The sequence below is a fragment of the Nipponia nippon genome, unplaced genomic scaffold, assembly GCF_047370975.1.
Source record: "Nipponia nippon isolate SJK-2023a ecotype South Korea unplaced genomic scaffold, ASM4737097v1 scaffold_6, whole genome shotgun sequence".
NCBI lineage: Eukaryota > Metazoa > Chordata > Aves > Pelecaniformes > Threskiornithidae > Nipponia > Nipponia nippon.
In genome coordinates, this window is record NW_028262380.1 from 61,736,509 (window position 1) to 61,755,928 (window position 19,420).

The following is a 19,420-nucleotide window of genomic DNA, read 5'->3' on the forward strand; positions in this document are numbered from 1 at the left end:
TGCAAAATGATGAAGAAGTTGGTAAAGTTAAGTGAATATAACCCAACTACGTAATTACCGGAATAATTTCTAACAGGAAAAAAGGTGGAAAAGTTGGGAATCCTCTGGGGGCCAGAGGCTCCTCTCTTAAAGAAAGTATAGTAAGTCATAGTAAGTCATGAAATGCTTTAAAAAAAAGAGCACCTTTAAAGAAAATAAACCAACAATTTGGAGGATTTTGTTGTCAATTCCCCTTCTGACTCCAGACACACACTTGTGGGTGCATGCTCACATATGCAATTAGCGGTGGCTTCCCTAAACAGCCCAAACTCCTCCAGCTTAATGGAACAAAGTCATATAAACTGGCTGGCAGTTTTTCCCCAGCCGTTTGCACTGACAGCATCTTCCACGCTTTGTTTTGCCAAAATTCTTGCAGAAGGGAAGATGATCTGATGTACAGAGGAAAATTCAATTAAGTAGAAAGAGCGCTATCCCTGTGATGCAAACAAGAGCATGGACATTTGGAGACTGTTTCAGGTTAGTTATGGGTAGCACACTCCTTTCTCCATTTCATTTCAAACTAAGATAAAAAAAAATATTCTGCACGTATTAATATCTGAATATCCATCATAGGTCTTGTGGAGCTTAATTTACAGAATCACAGGCACATCAGTAAGACAGGAGTGTACTTCAGTTTTGCACCCTATTTGCAAGAAAAATTGAAAGCCCGATTCAGATTTTGGCTCAGTATTAAAACCCTTACCTGCTCTGCTGTCCAGCGGGCCAAAATCCAAGGAATATTTCACAACGTGATAGTTGTTCCATACATAAAGGAGGTTGTCCCGGGGATTATAATCCACAGCAGCAATGTACTGGTAGGAGTTTGGAAAGGGCACATCCACCATGCTATCCTTGCTTTGGTCAGTGTTGTATATGTAGTCTATTTTATTCCCTGTGGCTTCATTGTCATCATCTTCGTACACAGACTTCACCACATATAAAATCCCACAGATCATGAAGGCGTTAGAAGCTGACCTCTTGTCATAGGCAGTATCCCACGTCCCTTCAATCCTTAACGTGTAAGGGTTTAACTGGCTAATGACTATTTTGCCATTATTTTGTTCTGTTGCATAGATTACCCACAGCCCGTTCTCATCCACAGCCAGGTCTATATCAGACTTGCCTCCCCAGCGGTAGGGAGAGGTGTCATGGTAATTTGCATTAGCTATGATAGCCTCCCCGCTTTTTATCCTTGTCCGCAAGTCAAACTTGACTATGTTCCTGGTTCGTTCCTTGTTGAAGAACAAAGCCCCGTCGTACACCACGAACCCCGTGCCGTCCACCCGGTGTGGGAGTTTGTAGGTCGTGGTTGGCCTCCCAGCAATGAAGTCATCCTTGGAGGAGTACTCCGTCAGCGTGTCCGTCCGATACGGTGTCCAGGGCATGTAGTAGATCTTGTCGGATGCCTGCAGAGGGTCCTTGCACCAGGCACCAGACTGGTGGTCAGATTCGAATAAGTGTTCACTCTGGTATACTCCTTTCAGCAGTCCAGGGCAAAGAAAAACTGTCAGAGGGGAAAAGAATTTAAAACAAAACAACAAAGTTAATGGGTGGTTGGCCCAAACATCTCAACAGCTTCGAGTTCTGGAGCAGAGGACACTCGAGATCAGAGGAAACCCAAGAGCAATGCCTTGTAGCTGGAGACTAGCCTTCCTGCTGGCCATGTCTCTAGAACAAGATTTGCTCCACCGAAGTGATATTTTTTCCCCCTGCTTTTTCTATGAACTGTGGCTCATTTTCTTATTGCTTTTCAAATCTATTTTTACAGGTGTGCTTACTTGGACCACTCGCTTTTGTGAACTCTGAAATGAATATGTGACCCCAAAGGATTTCTGGGTTTATATTTCCAGATTATATTCTGCTGTGAATCTGTACCTACTAGGTGAAGGGGTAAACTCCTGGGGAATTGATCCACATATTTATTTGAACAGCCCACAGAAGAGTGGCCTAGAAACGGAAATAAGAGAAAGAAATTCCCATTCTTACAGCCCAAGCGATATTACATATTTAAAGGGTAGCAACAGCAAAGCAGAGGCGAATCCCTTAGCAACTTAGAAGAGCATTTAAAGCAAGGTGGGGGGGGGGGGGGGGAACACCCATCTACAGGTCTGTAGTATAACTAGAAATGAGGCTTTCAAAGCTGCTACAGGACACACGAAACATGCAGTCCACACAATTAAAAACAAATGATGTATGGATGCTGAAAGGAAAAGACAAGGAAGGAAGGAAGGAAGAAAGGAAAGAAGGAAGGAAAAGAATAAAGTTCACTGGAGAGAAACCCAAGGTCTAGATTTTAATCAGTTAAAAAATGTCCTGTTAAATATAGTAGTAATTCGAACTTAAAAACATATACCTTCTATTGTTACATGAGAGGAGCACAGAGGAGCGGTTTGACTAACCGGGGTGCTTTGCTGCTCAGACTTCGGGGGGGCTGAGAGGGGCCAGGGCATGCCCAGCGCCCAGGAGGAGGCTCGGCCGGCACCTGGCTGACCTTGGCATCACGGGAACACCAACGCCAAGAGGCCGGCCGGCTGCACAGGGAGACAAAAGGAGGGATGCTCCGGAGCAGAACTGGTTCGTTTGTCCTTTGTCATCCCTGGTAGCACCCTCCTGACCTGGCGGTGCTGCACACACTTCGAGGGGAGAATATTTGTTGGTTATTTGTAATGCTGATCTCCGTGAGCATGAGTAGTACAATAACCATGACGATGGGATACGCAGCAGGGATGCGTGAAGAGGTATCCCACCACACGCGTCTGGTAGCGCGGGGCTGGCAGATGGGATCCCACGTTCACGCTCCCTGCTTGGAGTGTAACCAATTATTTTCATAAATGCAGAAATTGGTAATATCCTCTGGAGAGCGAGACAGGAGGAAAATCAGATTTAGTAACTGGTGTAAAAGTATATTGCTCTATTGGAGTCTAAGTAACCACCCAGAGTTGCTGATAAAGGGGTGCCATTTCCAAGAGGCTTTTATGGCATAATTAGATATACGCATACGTACGTATGCAGACTTTCCAAATTCTTTGGGGCAGGAGAACAGTGAGTTGTCTAAACCTCTGAATAGAAATTTAATGAAAAAAGTGGCACTGGTAAAAACTTTTCAGCAAAAAATCAGTTATCTGGTGAAGTTGAGCAGCAGAGATACTAAATAAACTTTAACAAAAAAGTAGTGAGAATTAATGACAAAGTATTTCAACTAAAACGTTAAACTGTTAAATAACTTAGCCTATACATAAGTAATATATATATATAAATTTGAAAGGTATTTAATTACCTTTTTGTTCCACTTCTATTGTAGAGAGAGAGGTAAAGAGAGAAAGGAGAAAAGAGAATAGATTAATGGTACTGTATTGGCCAGGTACTTTTCTTTACCTCTTTATATGAAAAGGAAGCTTCATTAATTTACTTTAGTATGTGAACATTTTATATATTTTTAAAAAGCCTTTCCTCTGATATACACTGGATAATATGCAGACAAGCTGAACAAAATACAGATAAATTTTAACTTTACAAAAATCTTTAAGAAGAAAAAAAACCCCAACACTTGGGACATACCAAGCCCCCTGAACTATTTGAGATACCTCGTCAGCAGCAGCCTTGGACTGGTTTCATAGAGCAAAATGAAATACCCATACACTGAAATATGACTGATACAGATTTATGTATAGAATAAAAACTCCAGGGAGAAACTTTATAGAATATACGTCTTCATATATTTCGCCAAAATCCTGTAAAATAGAGATGCCTGCTTTAAGCAGGAGAATATTCCCTTATGACATGAATAGAGAACTTAGGAGAGTCAAATGAAGCGCATCGGTGGATGTTCGCAGAGTCCTGTCCTACATCTCAGAGAAACAAGCTTTAGTAGCACTTGGAAAAAAAAAATTAAATATTGTAATACTTGCATGATTTATAAGATCCCGAAGACTTATAGCATTAACGAGTTAAAAATATCTAAGCACTATTTAAAAAGCCCAACCCCAGAACTTGCTGGATATTTTTATGTGAATTATTCAGCCTGCATAATAATGCTGCTGAAGAGGCTGCGTCCCTTCAGACAAAGCCCCTTGCAGTCAGAATAAATGAATGCGGTGCACTTATTAATTGCTAAACTCTCAGTACCAGTTTCTATAGCTAACAACCTCCTGTGAGAGGCCTTGGGGGCCCTCATCCAAAAGCCCCCTGTGGTCATGGCACAGACTCCTTCTTCCAGCATGTTGGGGCCCCATACAGCTTCTGCACCCCCAGCCCTGGGGTGTGCTGGTTCTGCAGGGCCTCTTCCCCGAAGGTATAGGAGAAGACAGGCCCCATAAAATATCACTGAGGGAGAAGTGAGAACTTGCCAGCAAAACAGTATGGTTTTGACAGCTGAGAGATCTCTGTTCAGAGAAGCGAGACAGGAATGCAAAGGTATGCACGCACGCTTTGTTTTTGCTTGCCGAGAGTTCACTCTGGCCCCTTCCAGACCGAGACACTTGCCAAATGACTGTCCTCCGGTGCTGGGACTGCAAACCCCTTTGCATTCAAAAGTCTCATTCATTTGGATGGGAAACTGCAGGCTCAATGGAAGAACGATTTCAGGGTAAGACTGCAAATGCATTGGCTAGACATGTGGATCTGCACTTTGCCGTGCGGGGAGGCGTACATCTGGAGCCAACTGCAGCTCCCAAAACGAATGTTTCCAAACTTAAACAGCCTTTTTTACCTGGGCTTTGATTCAGGCTCCTTTCTACCTTATAACAGGTTAAGGTTAAAGGCAAATGTTTTCATCATGTGGCTTGTCAGGGCTCTAGGGAGCAGAGACTATGCATTTCAGTGCAAGCACCTGGTTTTGCAAGGGAAAGAGCCAGCAAGATTAAAAGGCAGCAGACCCAGCAACTGGAGAAACCTGCACAGCAATTGCTTTCCCCATCCCAAGCTGCGGCTGGCCACAGTTAAGTAAGGTATTCAGAAAAACATTAAACGTCCCTGGCAAAAGCAAGAAAGCAACATGACAGATCCCCAAAGGTATGGCTTCACACTGATTGTTCTGGCTGATGGTATACTGTACCTCTGGCAGCATAGAAGGTAGTAATTTATGTTTCCAAATGAGCAAAAGCTTTTGTAATGCACTTGAACTACAGTGTGATATTGTAAAGCAGGAAGAGAGAAGCTTCTGCAGGAGATAATATATACACGACCAGCTGAGCTGAGTGACCTGAATCATTGATTACCCTTATCCTGAATAGCTCGTATGTTTTAATAGCGGTCAGTGCCATATCCAGCTCTCTTTTAACTCCAGACATGGTATGTGTTTTGGTGACCTCCTGCATGGTGCTTTCCATTGTATGTATCCCAAATACGTATTTTCCTCCTGCTGATTTAAGACTTAAGGCTTTTGAATTTCAATAATTACTCAGCTTATATTGGGACGTCATATTATTCGAACAGGTTGCATGGGAGACTTGGAGGATTTAGCTCATGGAGCAGTATTAAAAGGAAGGGTCTAATTAGGGTCTGATTATCCCTTCCATTATGCAACATATCACTGAAAAACTGTCTTCATAAAGTATCGGAAGAATTTTTAAAATTTTTCCCAATTACAGACAATTTTACATCTCTGCAATGCCTGTGCCAGCCCATAGAATTTAAATACTGCTTATAGCATAGGACGCACCTTACCTAGCTACAGGGATCTACAGAAAAAACACACATACACAGTTATTTCTTTTACAGTGAGATCTTCCACTCTTGCTATTGCTGCATTGGAGCAGAACAAGGGAATTTCACCTCAATTTCCTACGCTGGTTGCGGGCCAGTGCCATTGACTTCAACAGTGCCAGAGGCCCGAAGGAAATCAAGAACCACTTGCCAGGTCTGAGGGGAGTTACAAACAAGACTTTCCACATATCCTGATTGTCTTCCATTTCTTCGGACAGCAGAAAAAGCGAGGCCGATGTGCGATCGTGGGCCGCCACAGCCTGCCCCCGCTGCGCCTGGAGCCGAGCGATCAGGCAGATTCCTGCCACCCAGTCAGAGAAATCGCACAAATAAATTAATTAAATGCTCTTAGTACTGCTGGGTTGAGGCTCTGAAAATGCACTCTTAATTTCTGGCACAATTAACACTTGAACAACATTAACTGCTCATTTTCTTACCACCACGTTGAGTTGCACTCAAGTATTTAAGGCACAAGCACACAGTGGCAGAGTCCTGTAGAGAGCTCTCTCCCTGGCACTGCTTCAAACCCACAACAGGAGAACAAAGCTCCTGGAAAAAATTATCTGAGCAGGGAAGGTGTTAAAAGGTAATTGCAAAAGTAAGTTAAAAGTTGTACCCTGTACTTGGCCAGCTGTTTTTTTTTTCAGAACAGATGTTTAATAGCAGAATAAGTGACATCCACTCCCTGTTCCTGTCCTTCACGGGTCAAACTGATTTAATATACAGAGACTCAGCATTAAACACATAGTTAATAACAAAATAGAAGGACTAAGAAAACAGGTTTTTGAGGCTGACCTTAGTTGCACAAGATGCAGCGTCTTAGCCATGCTGAAGGTGCTTCACGCCAGATGTGGCTAACCACTGCATCTCACCTCCGCCAACCAGCTTGACCAGATGCGTGGGGAGGTGAAGCTGAAAAGCGGTCATGGCACTAGGGAACCAATGAGGGAGAAACATCCCCAGAAGGCACAGCACTGGCCTTGTGCCCTGCCCTGACACATGACCCACGGTGCAAGATGGTGACCATCACATAGCTGACTCACCTCTTGGCCCTGAGCCCTGTTGCGCTGGACTCAAGCGTTTTGCTCCCTGTAACAATAAAACGAAATCTGGAAGGTGCCTTGCACCAGGGCTCCTCATATAAGGACAGTCTGGGATCTACAGCCTTGTCTTTCTTTCGCTAATCCCTAGATCCCAAGCTCCTTGGCCAGCCTTGTGCCAACAGCAAAGCACCCACAACTTTCCCAACCTTTGACCTGAGGGCTTCCCTATAGCACCCACAGAGAGCTCTCCCAATTTACGTGTTTCTCCCCAACACACACACACCATCTGTGGGTTTTAGGTTGAACAGGAACATGTTTGGGAAGCTGCAAACCTAGCAAGGCACCCTAAAGTGTGCCCATGTAGAGCCTGCTCGGAGATGAAGGCGCTCTTCTTTTTTGAAGACATGGCTGAGTGCTGGAGTCTTGGAGTTCCTCTACTGAAAGAAGGTTAAAGTAAACAACAGACGTGTTCAAAATTCAGGGCACCAAAGCATATGTCGATAACAGACTTCCTTTTAGCTATCACAATAGAAAGCAGTAGTCTAGGCAACTAGGCAGTATATGGGCGAGGGCAGCATCATATTCACAGCACGTCCAGAGCAGCAGATCGTTGATGACAGGACCCCGTAGTCAGTGCTAGAGAAACTCTGTCCTCTAGGCTGTAGGAAAATCTGCTGTTGGATAGGATATATTCACACTAATAGGGCGCATGAGGTCCTAAGCAGTTTCTCTTCCCAGCATCTAAAATTTAAGAAAGTGGTTGAGGTCCCCGAGGAAAGGCAGCAGTTGACAGATCAGAGGCAACATGAGAGTGGGGCACAGATGCTGCAGGAGGGTCATCAGCTTCTCGCTCATCCCTCTGGTTCCCCATCCCAGCACCCAGCCAGCGAGGCTGAAGAGGACCACACCTGTACACATTTCAAACCCATGGTGCTCTACCACCAGGAAGCCCAGGTGGTACGTAGACAGATCCTGATGGGGAATCACAGTTGGAGGCAAGCTGAACTCCGCAGCAGCAGATCTAAAATAAATATATCTAAACCCAGGGAATGGAAATATGAAAATTCTCTTCTTTCATTAATTTGTACTTAAAATACACTCAAACCCCCACATACAGTTTGCCAGAAAAACAGTTGGAAAGCTAGCTCAGCATTTATATGATACGAGCTGTTTTGGCAACCTAAAGTTCAAAACACTGCAGAAGTACCCATCTCTGCTTCCTTTTCTTTGCCTGACACGTAATTAAAATGACAAAAGGGACCACAAAGCCAAGCTCAGCGCACACTCTCTGCAGCACAGATGCAAACCAAAGCACATGCCACCATTTCTGTCATCCACCAGCTCTTTCTAGGAAAGCCTAGGGTCCCTCTGCAGCAAGCTGTAGCCAGCAGGTCAGATGACTTTTGCCTCTAGGCAAAGGAAAAGCACCAGCAATACAGTGGTCTTCGCTCTCAGTCCATTCATTGCAACTGTCCTTGCTACAGAAGACATGGTGACCAGCCTCCATCCCCATCCTCCACATCAAGCTGCTGCTAAGCCAGAATTTAGCTCCAATCCCATTAGCCCCAGTGAAGCACTCATATGATGAGCTTTTCATGTGAAAAGTTTTAACATGCAACAGGGGAAGACCCCTCTTGGGTCTTGGCTCAGGAGCAAGCACAAAGAATGGAAGAATTAGGTTTTCTAAGACTACTGTGCAAATACATACTGTTGCTATCTTCCCATTTTTGCTACCTAATCCCACTTTACTATGATTTTTAATTTTTTTTCCCCCTCATCATGACAGGTTTTCTATAAATCATTTCCCTTCCTTTTCAGAGCAAGAACAATGTCAGCTTCCTTTGGCAAGGTACAATAAATAAATACGTAACAGACTGCACTTTGTGCCCCGCCACTGCTTTACCTGGGGGATCTTCACTTGTGCCAATGGCAACCGCGTACATGCATCGAAACGGGGAACGGACCCCATTAACATTACCTGGCTTTGCAGTCCAAGAGCAACCTGACACTTGAATGTAAAACACTCAGACTTTCATTCTCCAGCCAGAAGAATGAAGAAATTATTCTTATCAATTATATTGCCATGAATTAACTTTCTCACGGCTGCCAGTTTCTGTTACGAAAGAACTACATGCAACTTCGAGCCTCTCCGTTGTAATTCTCCGCCAGACAAAAACTGTTCTGCAAGCTAAGTTTTAAAGTTTGTTTAGGTTTAAATGATTATAATGGTGGCACACTCAGTTAGTCTGTAACATTATTTATATTTTCAAGAAAATGTAAGGTTTCAGTAAACAGAGTACTTCCCTCTTCTTGACTGTACGTACCCGTGTGTGCACATTATACACCCTCCCATAAGGCTGGGGAAAAAAACAATCTTGATTTATTGCACAGGAAAAATGCTTGCATTTTACAGCAAATGAAGTGCTAATCCTTTATTTAATAAAAGGGAGGAATAATCTCACTTGCTCTGTTTCCAAATTACATTTTTCATATAATACCCAGGCATCAGAGAACGAAGGTGCTCTACAAGTACCTTGCGTTACAATGGCTTCATGTAACACAGTCCCAAAATTATCGCCTCCTAATTAATTTCACTGTGAAGTATGGAGATTGGAAATGTCAATAATCTATAAAGGCTTTCACGAACCACAACCTAAATTAGATCCTTAAATATGGTATCTATGGATTTGCAGAAATCAAAGCTGTCACTTTTCATAAGCGGATTTTTTTTTTCCCTTAGATTTCCATTCATCTGATAAATTTGTGAAACCTTTCAAACCATTAATTTGGGCTTCCTTAAAATGTCAGTGCTTTCAGTCTGCTTTTTAATACATAATAACTAAATTTAATAGATGTTCACTAAAATAATACTAAGGATTATTAATGTTAAAACACCTGTCAACGTAACTTACAGTCATCAGGACCCAGGAAACCACTAATACACATCAACTCTTGTCCACTAGAGGTTTCTGTGAGATGAAAAAAGTTACAGTTTCCTACAAAATTGCCTTGTGTATTATAGATCAAACTTCAGGCTATTTTGGGAGGAAGCCATCTTTTTGTTAGACATTCATATAATGAATGATAGGCATCAGAGGCCTGAGTCCTCACATGGACTCTCCCCCAAACCCAAGAAGTAACAAATGCTTTTCCATGGCACTGTCCCCTTGAGGCCAGTTTTCTAGGAGCTTAAATATTATGACCTCATTTCCTAATTTTAGGTACCAAAGCACACAAAAAATTATGCCTTTAAATGTTTTGTTACGGGAAAAAAAATATCAGTCCTGCAGAAATCCAATGAAACCCCAGGATTCTGAGTTTTGGGGTTAAACAGTAAAATCCCTGCTATGGGCCTGGCCCTGCAAGAGCTGACGCTGTTGTGCAGAGCAGAGCTCAGCAAGACGGTTCTCAACGGTTTTGCAAACATTCGGATTTCCCGAAATTCCGTGAATAATTTCTATTCTTTCTTTGCCTCTCTCCTCTTGTTGTTATTCCAGGTGGCAGTCACAGTGACTGGCTTCTCTGAAGAAGCAGACACTTCATCAGCTTCAGCAGATACTGAATGTGATTGCGCTGCACTTCTAAATGTATTATTCCAAGAGGTAAATATTTTTCCTCAAGTAAAGATAATTCACTTAAGGTATAATGAGTCCTGAAATATACTGCACTGGGAAAAGAAAAAGAAGCAGCAAGTATTGTTATATTCAAAATTCATCTTCAGAAGAAATATCTGATTTTTTTAATGTGTATAAATCTCTTGTGTAGATGAGATTTTATGTTTAGAGCACCATTCCAGAGATAAAGCAACCTGAAAAACCAATTCATCCCTGAATTTGGGAAACAAAAAGGTTGTTTATGCTAGTCAGCATGTTTGCCAGAGCACTGGCCACACTGCTCACCACCATCACAAGCAGAAAAATGAGCCGGGCAGACTTCAGCTGTGACCCCATGGCCAGTAGCACATCCCCCTGTTGTCACCAGTTTTTACAAAAAACAGCAGTAGCTTCTTAAATCACTGCAACTCTCTCAACTCGTTGCGCACCAGAATTTTCCTTTTAAATTCATCAATTAAAAAGAAACAGCAAGACGAGTTAGCACGAGAGGGGAAAAAAAGGACTATACAAGTACTGTGTGAAATTCAATTACGGCTACAAGTCATTCAGCCAAACTTTCCTTGGCAGTTGGTCTCTTATTGTTTCCAGCACAACAGCAGATGAGTGAGCTGCCATTAAATTACAGCAGAATCAGCCACCTGGACATCATTCTCCCATAATAAAAAAAAAAAAAAAGAGGAAGAAAAAAAAAAAGTGAAAGCGCAGATACAGAAAGGGAGGTAAGCACTGCAGGGCTGACCCTCTGAAGTGCTTTTTCCGTAGCTGGCTCCTGCTGCTGACGAAAAGCCTGATGCTGAGCACCCACCAGCCTTTTGCAACACAGCCCTGCGGCTAGGACAAGCGAGATGTGGAGATCCGGTCCCTCCAATGGAGGCGTGAATTAAACCTCATCCAGGCTGTGAGCTCCTTTATGAAAGAGGAGAGAAACATTACCGTGCATTACTTCCAGCTCTAGGTCTAAAAAGAAAAAAAAAAGAAAGATAGCTGAGCATTTTCCAAAAAGATTTATTTAATGGTGCCCCTTTGGAAAAGGTCTGGGCACAAAATGAGTACTGAGATGCTGCTCCCCACCATCAAGAAAGGCTTCTGTGCACACAGAGGTGGACCAAGAGGTGCTGGCAGCAGGGTTTGATCCTCCAGGGCTGTTGAGTGCGGCTTTCCAGGGCAGGAACCTATGTTACACCTAATTCCCAGTGCTGCCAGTTCAGCCCAGGAGTGCTCAGAGACGGGGCACAGAGAGACAGACCAACAGAACAGTTAAAAACCCCACAATGAAGCAGCTGTTTGGGAAATAACCTTGCCTGGTAAAATCTAAGCCCAGAGAGCTCTTGTAAGCAAGTTTGAGTCTAGGTCTTACTCCCCTTGGTCATTCAGCCCATGTGTAACTGGGTACGGTAAAGGGACCTGGATAACCACCCCACTTCTTCCTCCTCCTGGGATGTCAAACGCACAGAAAGATCACTTGGCAACCAGGCAAACGTAGCTAATTAAGAATAATTATTATTTGCATACCTCTTTATATCTTCCTTCCAGACGAATTGTAAACCCTCCTTGCCTGACTTTAAAAGGAACAAAAGCCTTAAGTTTATTAAAGATTTGTCCTCATCCAGGCATGAGATAAATTTGGGATGTCAAGAACCTGACAGGGCCATCAAGGCAAACATTAGGTGTCTTGCCTTAAGCAATAAGCAGGAAGGGAAAAATGTCTTAGGTGGGGGAATGCTGAATTAAAGTTCTGTGTCTTTTGGTCCGATTTCTCTCCAAAGAGGAATAAACTGTTTGTCATCCTGCCAGCTATGAGACTAGCTATAAAATAATGGATTCCACAGGCCCAAATGAGGCTAATCATGATTGCCAAGGCATGTCTGTGCTGTGAGAAGTGAGTGAAATCTGATGCTCTTCAGAGAAAACATTTTTTGAAAAGCTCTTTGCTCTGCAATAAGCCTTGGCAGTTATCTCATGTCTTGGAGTATCTACCATATTTCTTGTTTGATTGCAAGGCATATTGCTGACACCAGCTGCTATGGCTGAGTTTCCTTTAACAACGCTTTGGTAGGTAAAACACCGTTTCTTTTTAGCTATTGAGAAAATGGTAAGGAAGGATTTTGCATCAATTGCCTCTCTCAATAGTACTTATTCTTAAGTGTCTCCAACTGGATGCTGTAGTAAAATGCCCATCAAAATCAGAAAAGGATTTCCACAAAGCCAGACAACAAACCAACGTGTGTTTTCTCCTCTCTAAACTGGGGGTACACCTACAAAGTAGCTGGAGAGGTGGGATTTTACCGCAACCACTTTGGACAGCAAGTAAGAGCAGGGAAAGAAGTCGTCAGACTTCTTCAGGAACTGGTCCTTTGGAACAAGATTTTACAATCTGGTGTAAATTTTAACAACATCTGCTATTTAAAAAAAGAAGAAGAAGAAGAAGAAGAAAAAAAAAGAATCAAGGCGTGACTTCTTGCATTTTTAGGTTTAAGTAATTAACGCAAGTGTGCTGTATGTGTGTGCGCGCACATATGCGCACTCATATGCAGAGGAGTGACTTCCAACATTTTAAGATTTAAATAATTAACCCAAGCCTGTGTCACATGCACATACGCTCACATGTGTAACGCAAAGGTACTGGCATAGCTTACACTTTGAGGCACATTCCCAAAACACTCTAAAGAAACGATTCTGCAGTAGTCTGACACTCACATCCCATCTACAACCCGCTAAACCAAGTATTGCAGAAAACTGCGTAGGAGTCTTCATTTCATCTTCTCTTTTGCTCTGGCTCTCAGTACTCAGAGTCGACAAAATCTCAGCTGAGAGGCCGATGTTTCAGAGGAGATCATGCCCTGCTGAATTGTGAAAGGCTCCCATGCCTTTTCCCCAGCTCATGCTCAGATGTGCTGGGGAGATGGGAGAGATTGAGAGCACACCTATGCAGTGCAAGACAGGCACCGTTGCCTCCTCGAGAGGTATGGACCAGAAGGTAACTTTCAATGTGCTGGTTCTGCTGAACGTCAGGGTGTCCTCGTACCCCAGCTGAGCAAATCTCTCTCTGCTCTGCACAAGCATCTTCCTCACCTCTGTTTCACTCGTCTCCCTGCCACACTAAGAACCCATTAATCACTACCTACCAAACAGCGCAGAAAACCCTCACGTATTTGCAGAGCTGACCGAGGAGCAGAAATGAAGCCGGGAGTCCCTGTGGTGCTCTCAGCAAGGCTGCAGCAAGCCAGCCTGCCACCAGCTGAGGCTGCCGCACAAGCGGACCCTTGACAGGTTGGCACTGGGGTGTATTTACTTAACCAAACACGCAGGTAAACGCATTAAGGGAGAGTAGCTTGCAACAAATGCGTGCTCTGAGCCCAAGTGTAAATAGAGAGCACTTTATGGGTTTCGGGATTTGGCTCCCCACTGTTTGAATCTGGGACTAAGAAGGATGACATTATATTTTATACTTATTTTTTAATGAATAAGTACTGATATAAAGCAGGGACCTAGCTGGAATGAACTGTCACTTTAAAGGAATACATCTGAGACCTTTAACTTGCACTGGTATATTCAGTGAAGTAAAAATATTATTCTGCTTGGGAGAACCACAAATTACAGCAATAAAATATATGCGGTGAATACGTAGAAATTTGGTACTATTTGCAATGAACTGAATATTAGGCACCGCTAAGACCTATCATTTTCGCCATTAATGAAAAAGAGTCTATTTTATTTCTAATTTAAAGTGTAAGAATTTATGAAGGTTCAGAGAAGTCTTTTGTGTGCTTTTGCAACAGCTTAACTTCTTATATATTATATATTCAAAAATTAGGATCCTTGAGCTCTTGCACAATATTTACTGGCGCACATTATTGGAGCGGTCAGTGTGTGGTGCCCTCTCTCTATTTCATAGCCAATGCAGCATTTTCCCCATGGCATCAATAGATTTAAAAAAAAAAAAGTCTTGCTAGAGTAAAAAAAAATTATGTGACAATGAAACACACTCATTTTGCTATGAGGTAATTCAATAAATCTGTCTGCTTTGCTAAGGCTTAGTTTTTATGTAAAACAACACTTATTTATCTTGCTAACTTCAAAATGGAAAAAGAATTAAGGGCGAGGCTCAGTTTTCAGTCCAGCTTTTAGTAATCTGAAAATAGGAAATAGAGCTAAGAGGGACCCTGAGAGGTCTACGGGACAGAGCCAGATGCCAAGGCTACGCCTGCTTCACATAAATGCTCTCTTTGTTGAAATCTCTTTTGGACAACTTAGATGAGGCAAAACCGCAAGAATCTAATGGTCATGTTGCCAGAGGTCCCCAGAGGGACACTGATGGGGCCATGCTGATATGGTGGCACAGAGGACTTGGCCCTTTCCTTTCATTGCGTGCCATTCTCTTCTGCATTCAGGAGACCTCATCTAACAGATCTGATGGGAGTGTGCCATGGACAGAGCCCTTGAACAGCACAAGCATATCTTACAGCATCTCCTGGGTGAGGCTTCTGAAGATTCAGCTTCCCACCAAATCACTAAATAACCTTGGGGGTGGGAAGGAAGGGCTTTTGAGAAGAGTTGGACCAAAAATAAGCACAATTAGGTGACCTAAGGCTGGTGAGAAGAGGCCACATCAGGCTAGAATCTGAAGTGAAACAGTTTAAGAAGCATCACCATTAAGATTGGTATGGTAACACAACCTAGAGACCACCCAACAAAATACATCTCAACTAGGAGCCACCACAGCTCATTGCTAACTCAGCCTGCTTCTTCTACATTCACCTCTCAGAGAGAGGCAGCAGTTTCTGATGACCAGTAAAACACCAACATGATAATAACACGTTCCTGGCAGTGACAGTACATTACAAAATTCAGATCATACTTAGGCACAAACCAACAAAGGTTTAATCAACCATTTGGCCTCAACAGGCTTGTGAAAGCCTAGGATGTTGTGCACCTCCATCACAACTTGAAGGCAAGAGCAGTGCCTCGAGTGAGGGGTTGTGGGTAGCTCACCCTACTGCTAGAAGGAGCTCGTGTGGCATGGTATTTCACAAATGCCTACTTCTATAAAAATTTAAACAACTTTCAGTGCATTACTATGTTCTCACTGAGCTAACGCACAAAACAGAAGAAACAAGAAGAAGGTCCCCATGATGGCTCTACCTGGGTTGACTGAGGTGGAAGGCCTGTTCTAAAGATGTTAGTCTAAATTAGCAGAAGACCAACCCATTTTTAAAAAAGCGCTCTGATTTAAAGAGAGCAGGTACTCAGCAATTTCCGAAAGACAATGGCCCGTATCTTGTTTCAACACCAACTTTCTTAATAATAGCAGATTGTGTGTGTGACCTGAGACATGGAGGAAGGATGGAAGTGTACGTATTACCTCAGCTGAGAGACCGCCCATCTCTGAAAGCTAAAGGAGGAGGGGGCAGTGGCTCTCAGCAGCTGGTGCTGCCTGTTCTGGTGTCACACTCAAATGGGGGAAGGAAAAAAGGTAGATGGATGGGATGGCTCCAGTGCTGCATATTCACAGGCAGCTGGGAGACACAGCTGACACAGGGGTAGGGGAGGAGGAGGAAGCAGCAGCGGGGCCATCCTGCCCTTTGGTGCGCACCGAGGCTGTGACGGCCCTGGGCCAGACTCCCGGCAAAGGAGCCTGCTGTTGGGCTGCAGCATCCAGGCTGGTCTCGTTCACAGACTAGGACCTTTTTTATGATTCATGATTTCAACCAGCAGAACACGTGACCTTGAATCGTGCCATTAGAAAGGAATACAAAGTGGGCACAGAAATGCCACTTCACGTGGCATTTCAGGGCGCATCAGAACAAAGAAAAGCCATCCCCATCCCTGCAAAAATCCCCAAATCCCTCTTGCGTGAAGGCACATCCAGAAGAGCCCATGCTTTCTTGTCCTCTCCTTATGTGCCCACACATCCATCTCTTCCAGCCAGTGCTTCTGCTGCTCTCACTCCCACAGCTGTGCAGCAAAGACAGCATTCCTGACGACAGCTGCAAAATCTATAGGTAAAGACAGATCTGATCGATTTACAGGAACCCCCGCTGCTGAGCCGAGCTGCTAAGCAGTTCATAAACCCAGTAGATGCCTGTGTTTTTAAGCCATGGGGAACCTTCTGGGCAAGGCTACAGCATTGCTCTTGCCATGGTCAAGAGGCAAGAAATGCAAGCTGGAAGCAGCCTGCTTTGCTGGCCTCTAGATCTTTTAGTGGACCTCTCTGGCACAGCTGGCCAGGTATTTAATTCACTGTCCATTAGCTTACAGCAATTCTCAGTTCACAAACTCTCTAGGAATATTATTATTCTGGTTTTCAGGATGGCAAAAGGGAAAAAACCCAGGGATTTTACAGGTTGCTCCAAGTCATGCAATGAAGTCAGAGGAAAATGGACCAGGTGCTCGTGGCACAATCTGTAGTGAATTAAGAGAAATGAAACTGTGTTTGACATGTGCACAGCCGTGCATGAACGCAAGGACAAGGGAAGTATGTTGAATGAAAAACTGAGATGAAAAGTCTAGTACGTCAGAGCTCTTCAGAGATCTGGATGTCCCACAATAAACCTCCATTTGCTAAACATGTCTCATTCCTTCCTGGAGCACAAGTGGAGCCAGGAGTATAAATAGCAAGAGCACATTAAAATCTCCTCTTATTCTCTCTGTATGTTTTTTGGGGGGAGTGGGGGCTGTAAGAGAACTATGTGTAAGGTTTTTTTTTTTAAAAAAAAGCAACAACACCTAAATAGGTATTTTAAAATTATATATAATTTCCATCCAAAGCCACATGCCACTTTGGATTGGCACTGCAATTTTAAGTTCTTCTCAGCAAACTTATTTCACTGCTTACAATTCTGGTCATCTCTGACTGCATCGCAACCAAACAGAGAGAGAAAATATCCGCCAAAAAGAACAAGGCTTGTTTTCCTAAAGAAAGGGACGAAACAATAATTTCACGACTCACATTCACAGGAAAAAAAATACTAATTTTAAAACTATATACGTATTCTCAACTTGTCATGGTGATTTTCTTAAGCAAAGGCCTTCAGAAATAAAAAGCATTTTGTTTATACTTGCTCAAAGTTAGAAAAATAATATGAACTCTAGATGAAATGTAAAAAATTCCTAAAACATTGGGTTTTGCCCTGAAGAAAGCTGGCTTTTTCATGGATGTACCTTGTTTTGTTCCTCTTAAGCCTATTTTAAACACAAGCCTCACAGATGTTGTGAAATTGCTTCTCCGAACGCTCCTGTAATGCATGCTGGGATTCAAAACTTAGTCAAAATTGTGGATCAACAAGCCAAAGACAGCATTTCCACTGTGGGTGTGACTGCCACGATGGCAAAGATAGCAGGCAAGGAAATGTCCTGTTATTTTTGATCGTACTTATCCTATAGCAATATCCCAGGGCCAGAGCAGAAACAAGCAGTGGCCCACTGCTAATGTGCGAAAAGACTGCTCTCCCAATAGCTTGCAAGGTAAACAAAGAAAATAGTCAAGGTTAATTGTAGATTGATTAAGATTCCCATTTGGGAAGAGTGGCAGGAAAATATTACCTGCTTCGCCCCAGGTCGCTGGAGGAAGCCGTGGCAGAACTGGGAAATGGTGCCAAATCTGGATTCCAGTGCTTTAACCATAGTCCAAAATCAAATACGAAAACCTTCAAGCATAAGGAGCGAACATGGATGCTTTCCTTGAGGGATGACAACTGCAAATGCAGCTGTCGGCATCTTTCCAGTGTGCTGTGTGCAGCCTGCCAAGGACACTTTGCCCGGGTCTTTTTAAGGGTGGTTGGGGGATCACAGCATGGTGGCCTCCCTTTAGAGAGACATGAAGCAGGTATAAAAGATAATTTTTCTGTTCCTCTAGTCACATAGATTGAATGTTATGGACTCCTGTGAATCACGTTTGCTCAGGAGAGAGGATGCAGTGGTCGGATTTGGACGTTGATGTCTTTTCAGTGAACTCAGAGCTATTTTCTTTCAGTCTTGCTACCTGCCTGGATGCCTGTCGGCTGCTGTCAGCAGACTCTGGTTGAGAGTGGGAAATGTCTGGTCATGGGAAGATCTGCTCTAAGGAACCGGGAAGGTTTGTTACCTTACAGCATCATTTTCAGGTGTTGGCCTGCCAACTGGCCAAGCACTTCCTAACAACGACAGCCTCCCCATAGATCCGATGCTATGGTTGGATTCATCGAGCAGCAGGAGGGAGAAAAGCCTGTAAGAAATGCTTCTCTGTCTTCCTCAGCTCGTCAAAAGCTTGTTTCTCTTCCTCTGAGAGCTGGGCCTGGCCTCAGCCATTACAAGGTTAAACTCCCAGAGTTGGCTTCACTTTGGAAAGCCACCAGGAGATTAAAGCTAGTGCACTACACAGCTGCTCCTGTTTTACACAAGTCAGCTCCCAAGAGGAAAGGCCATGGTCCGTGCTCTGGACAAAGTGCCAATTACCTTCTGGATGCACTTCAACCCACCATGATGCTGGCAAAGGCTCAGAAGCAGCTCCCCCCAGCAGCCCGTTGTCAGGGCAGCTGTCTTTGCATGAACTGCTGGTGGTGCCCATCCCAGGAGTGGGGATGGCCAAGGAGGTGACAGCCATTACCTCCAGCAGCCAAAGCTCCTGGGATGCCACCAGTATGGTCACTACTGGTGACACATTGTGAATGAGGTCTGAGGCAGTTGCGGATGGGAACAGGGATGCTGCTTGATGGGCACTGAACACAGGGAAACAATATGGGGTTGGAGCCACAGCCCCTTTTGCAAATGGTCCAAGGGTGCCACCATCCTTCCCGTCTCTAACAACAGAGCATCAAGGCATATGGTGCTCTCACTAATGCTCCTTCTCCCCCATTCCTGATGTCTGCACAGCAGAAGGCTCTTAGGTTGAAATGTGAAGTCAAACTGGAAGTGGCTTTGCACATACGCACATGCTGTAGAGCCACACTAGACTGACTGATGCCAGTTTGGTCATGGGGAAGCATACATGCTTAATATCCACCACCAGAGCTGCATGAGTTTGCAGTGGCTCTGAACACAGGC

The 19,420-nt window shown here is 43.8% G+C and overlaps 1 protein-coding gene across 3 annotated transcripts in view; it reads right to left on the minus strand.

The window, feature by feature from the left end:
• ADGRL3 (adhesion G protein-coupled receptor L3) overlaps positions 1–19,420 on the minus strand; it is a 513,913-nt gene that overhangs the window by 170,925 nt on the left and 323,568 nt on the right. For all 3 annotated transcript variants that reach the window (XM_087736050.1, XM_087736051.1, XM_087736049.1), the window contains exon 7: positions 743–1,543. In XM_087736050.1, coding sequence (XP_087592176.1) covers positions 743–1,543 — 801 coding nt within the window. The remainder of the gene's footprint in view (positions 1–742; positions 1,544–19,420) is intronic.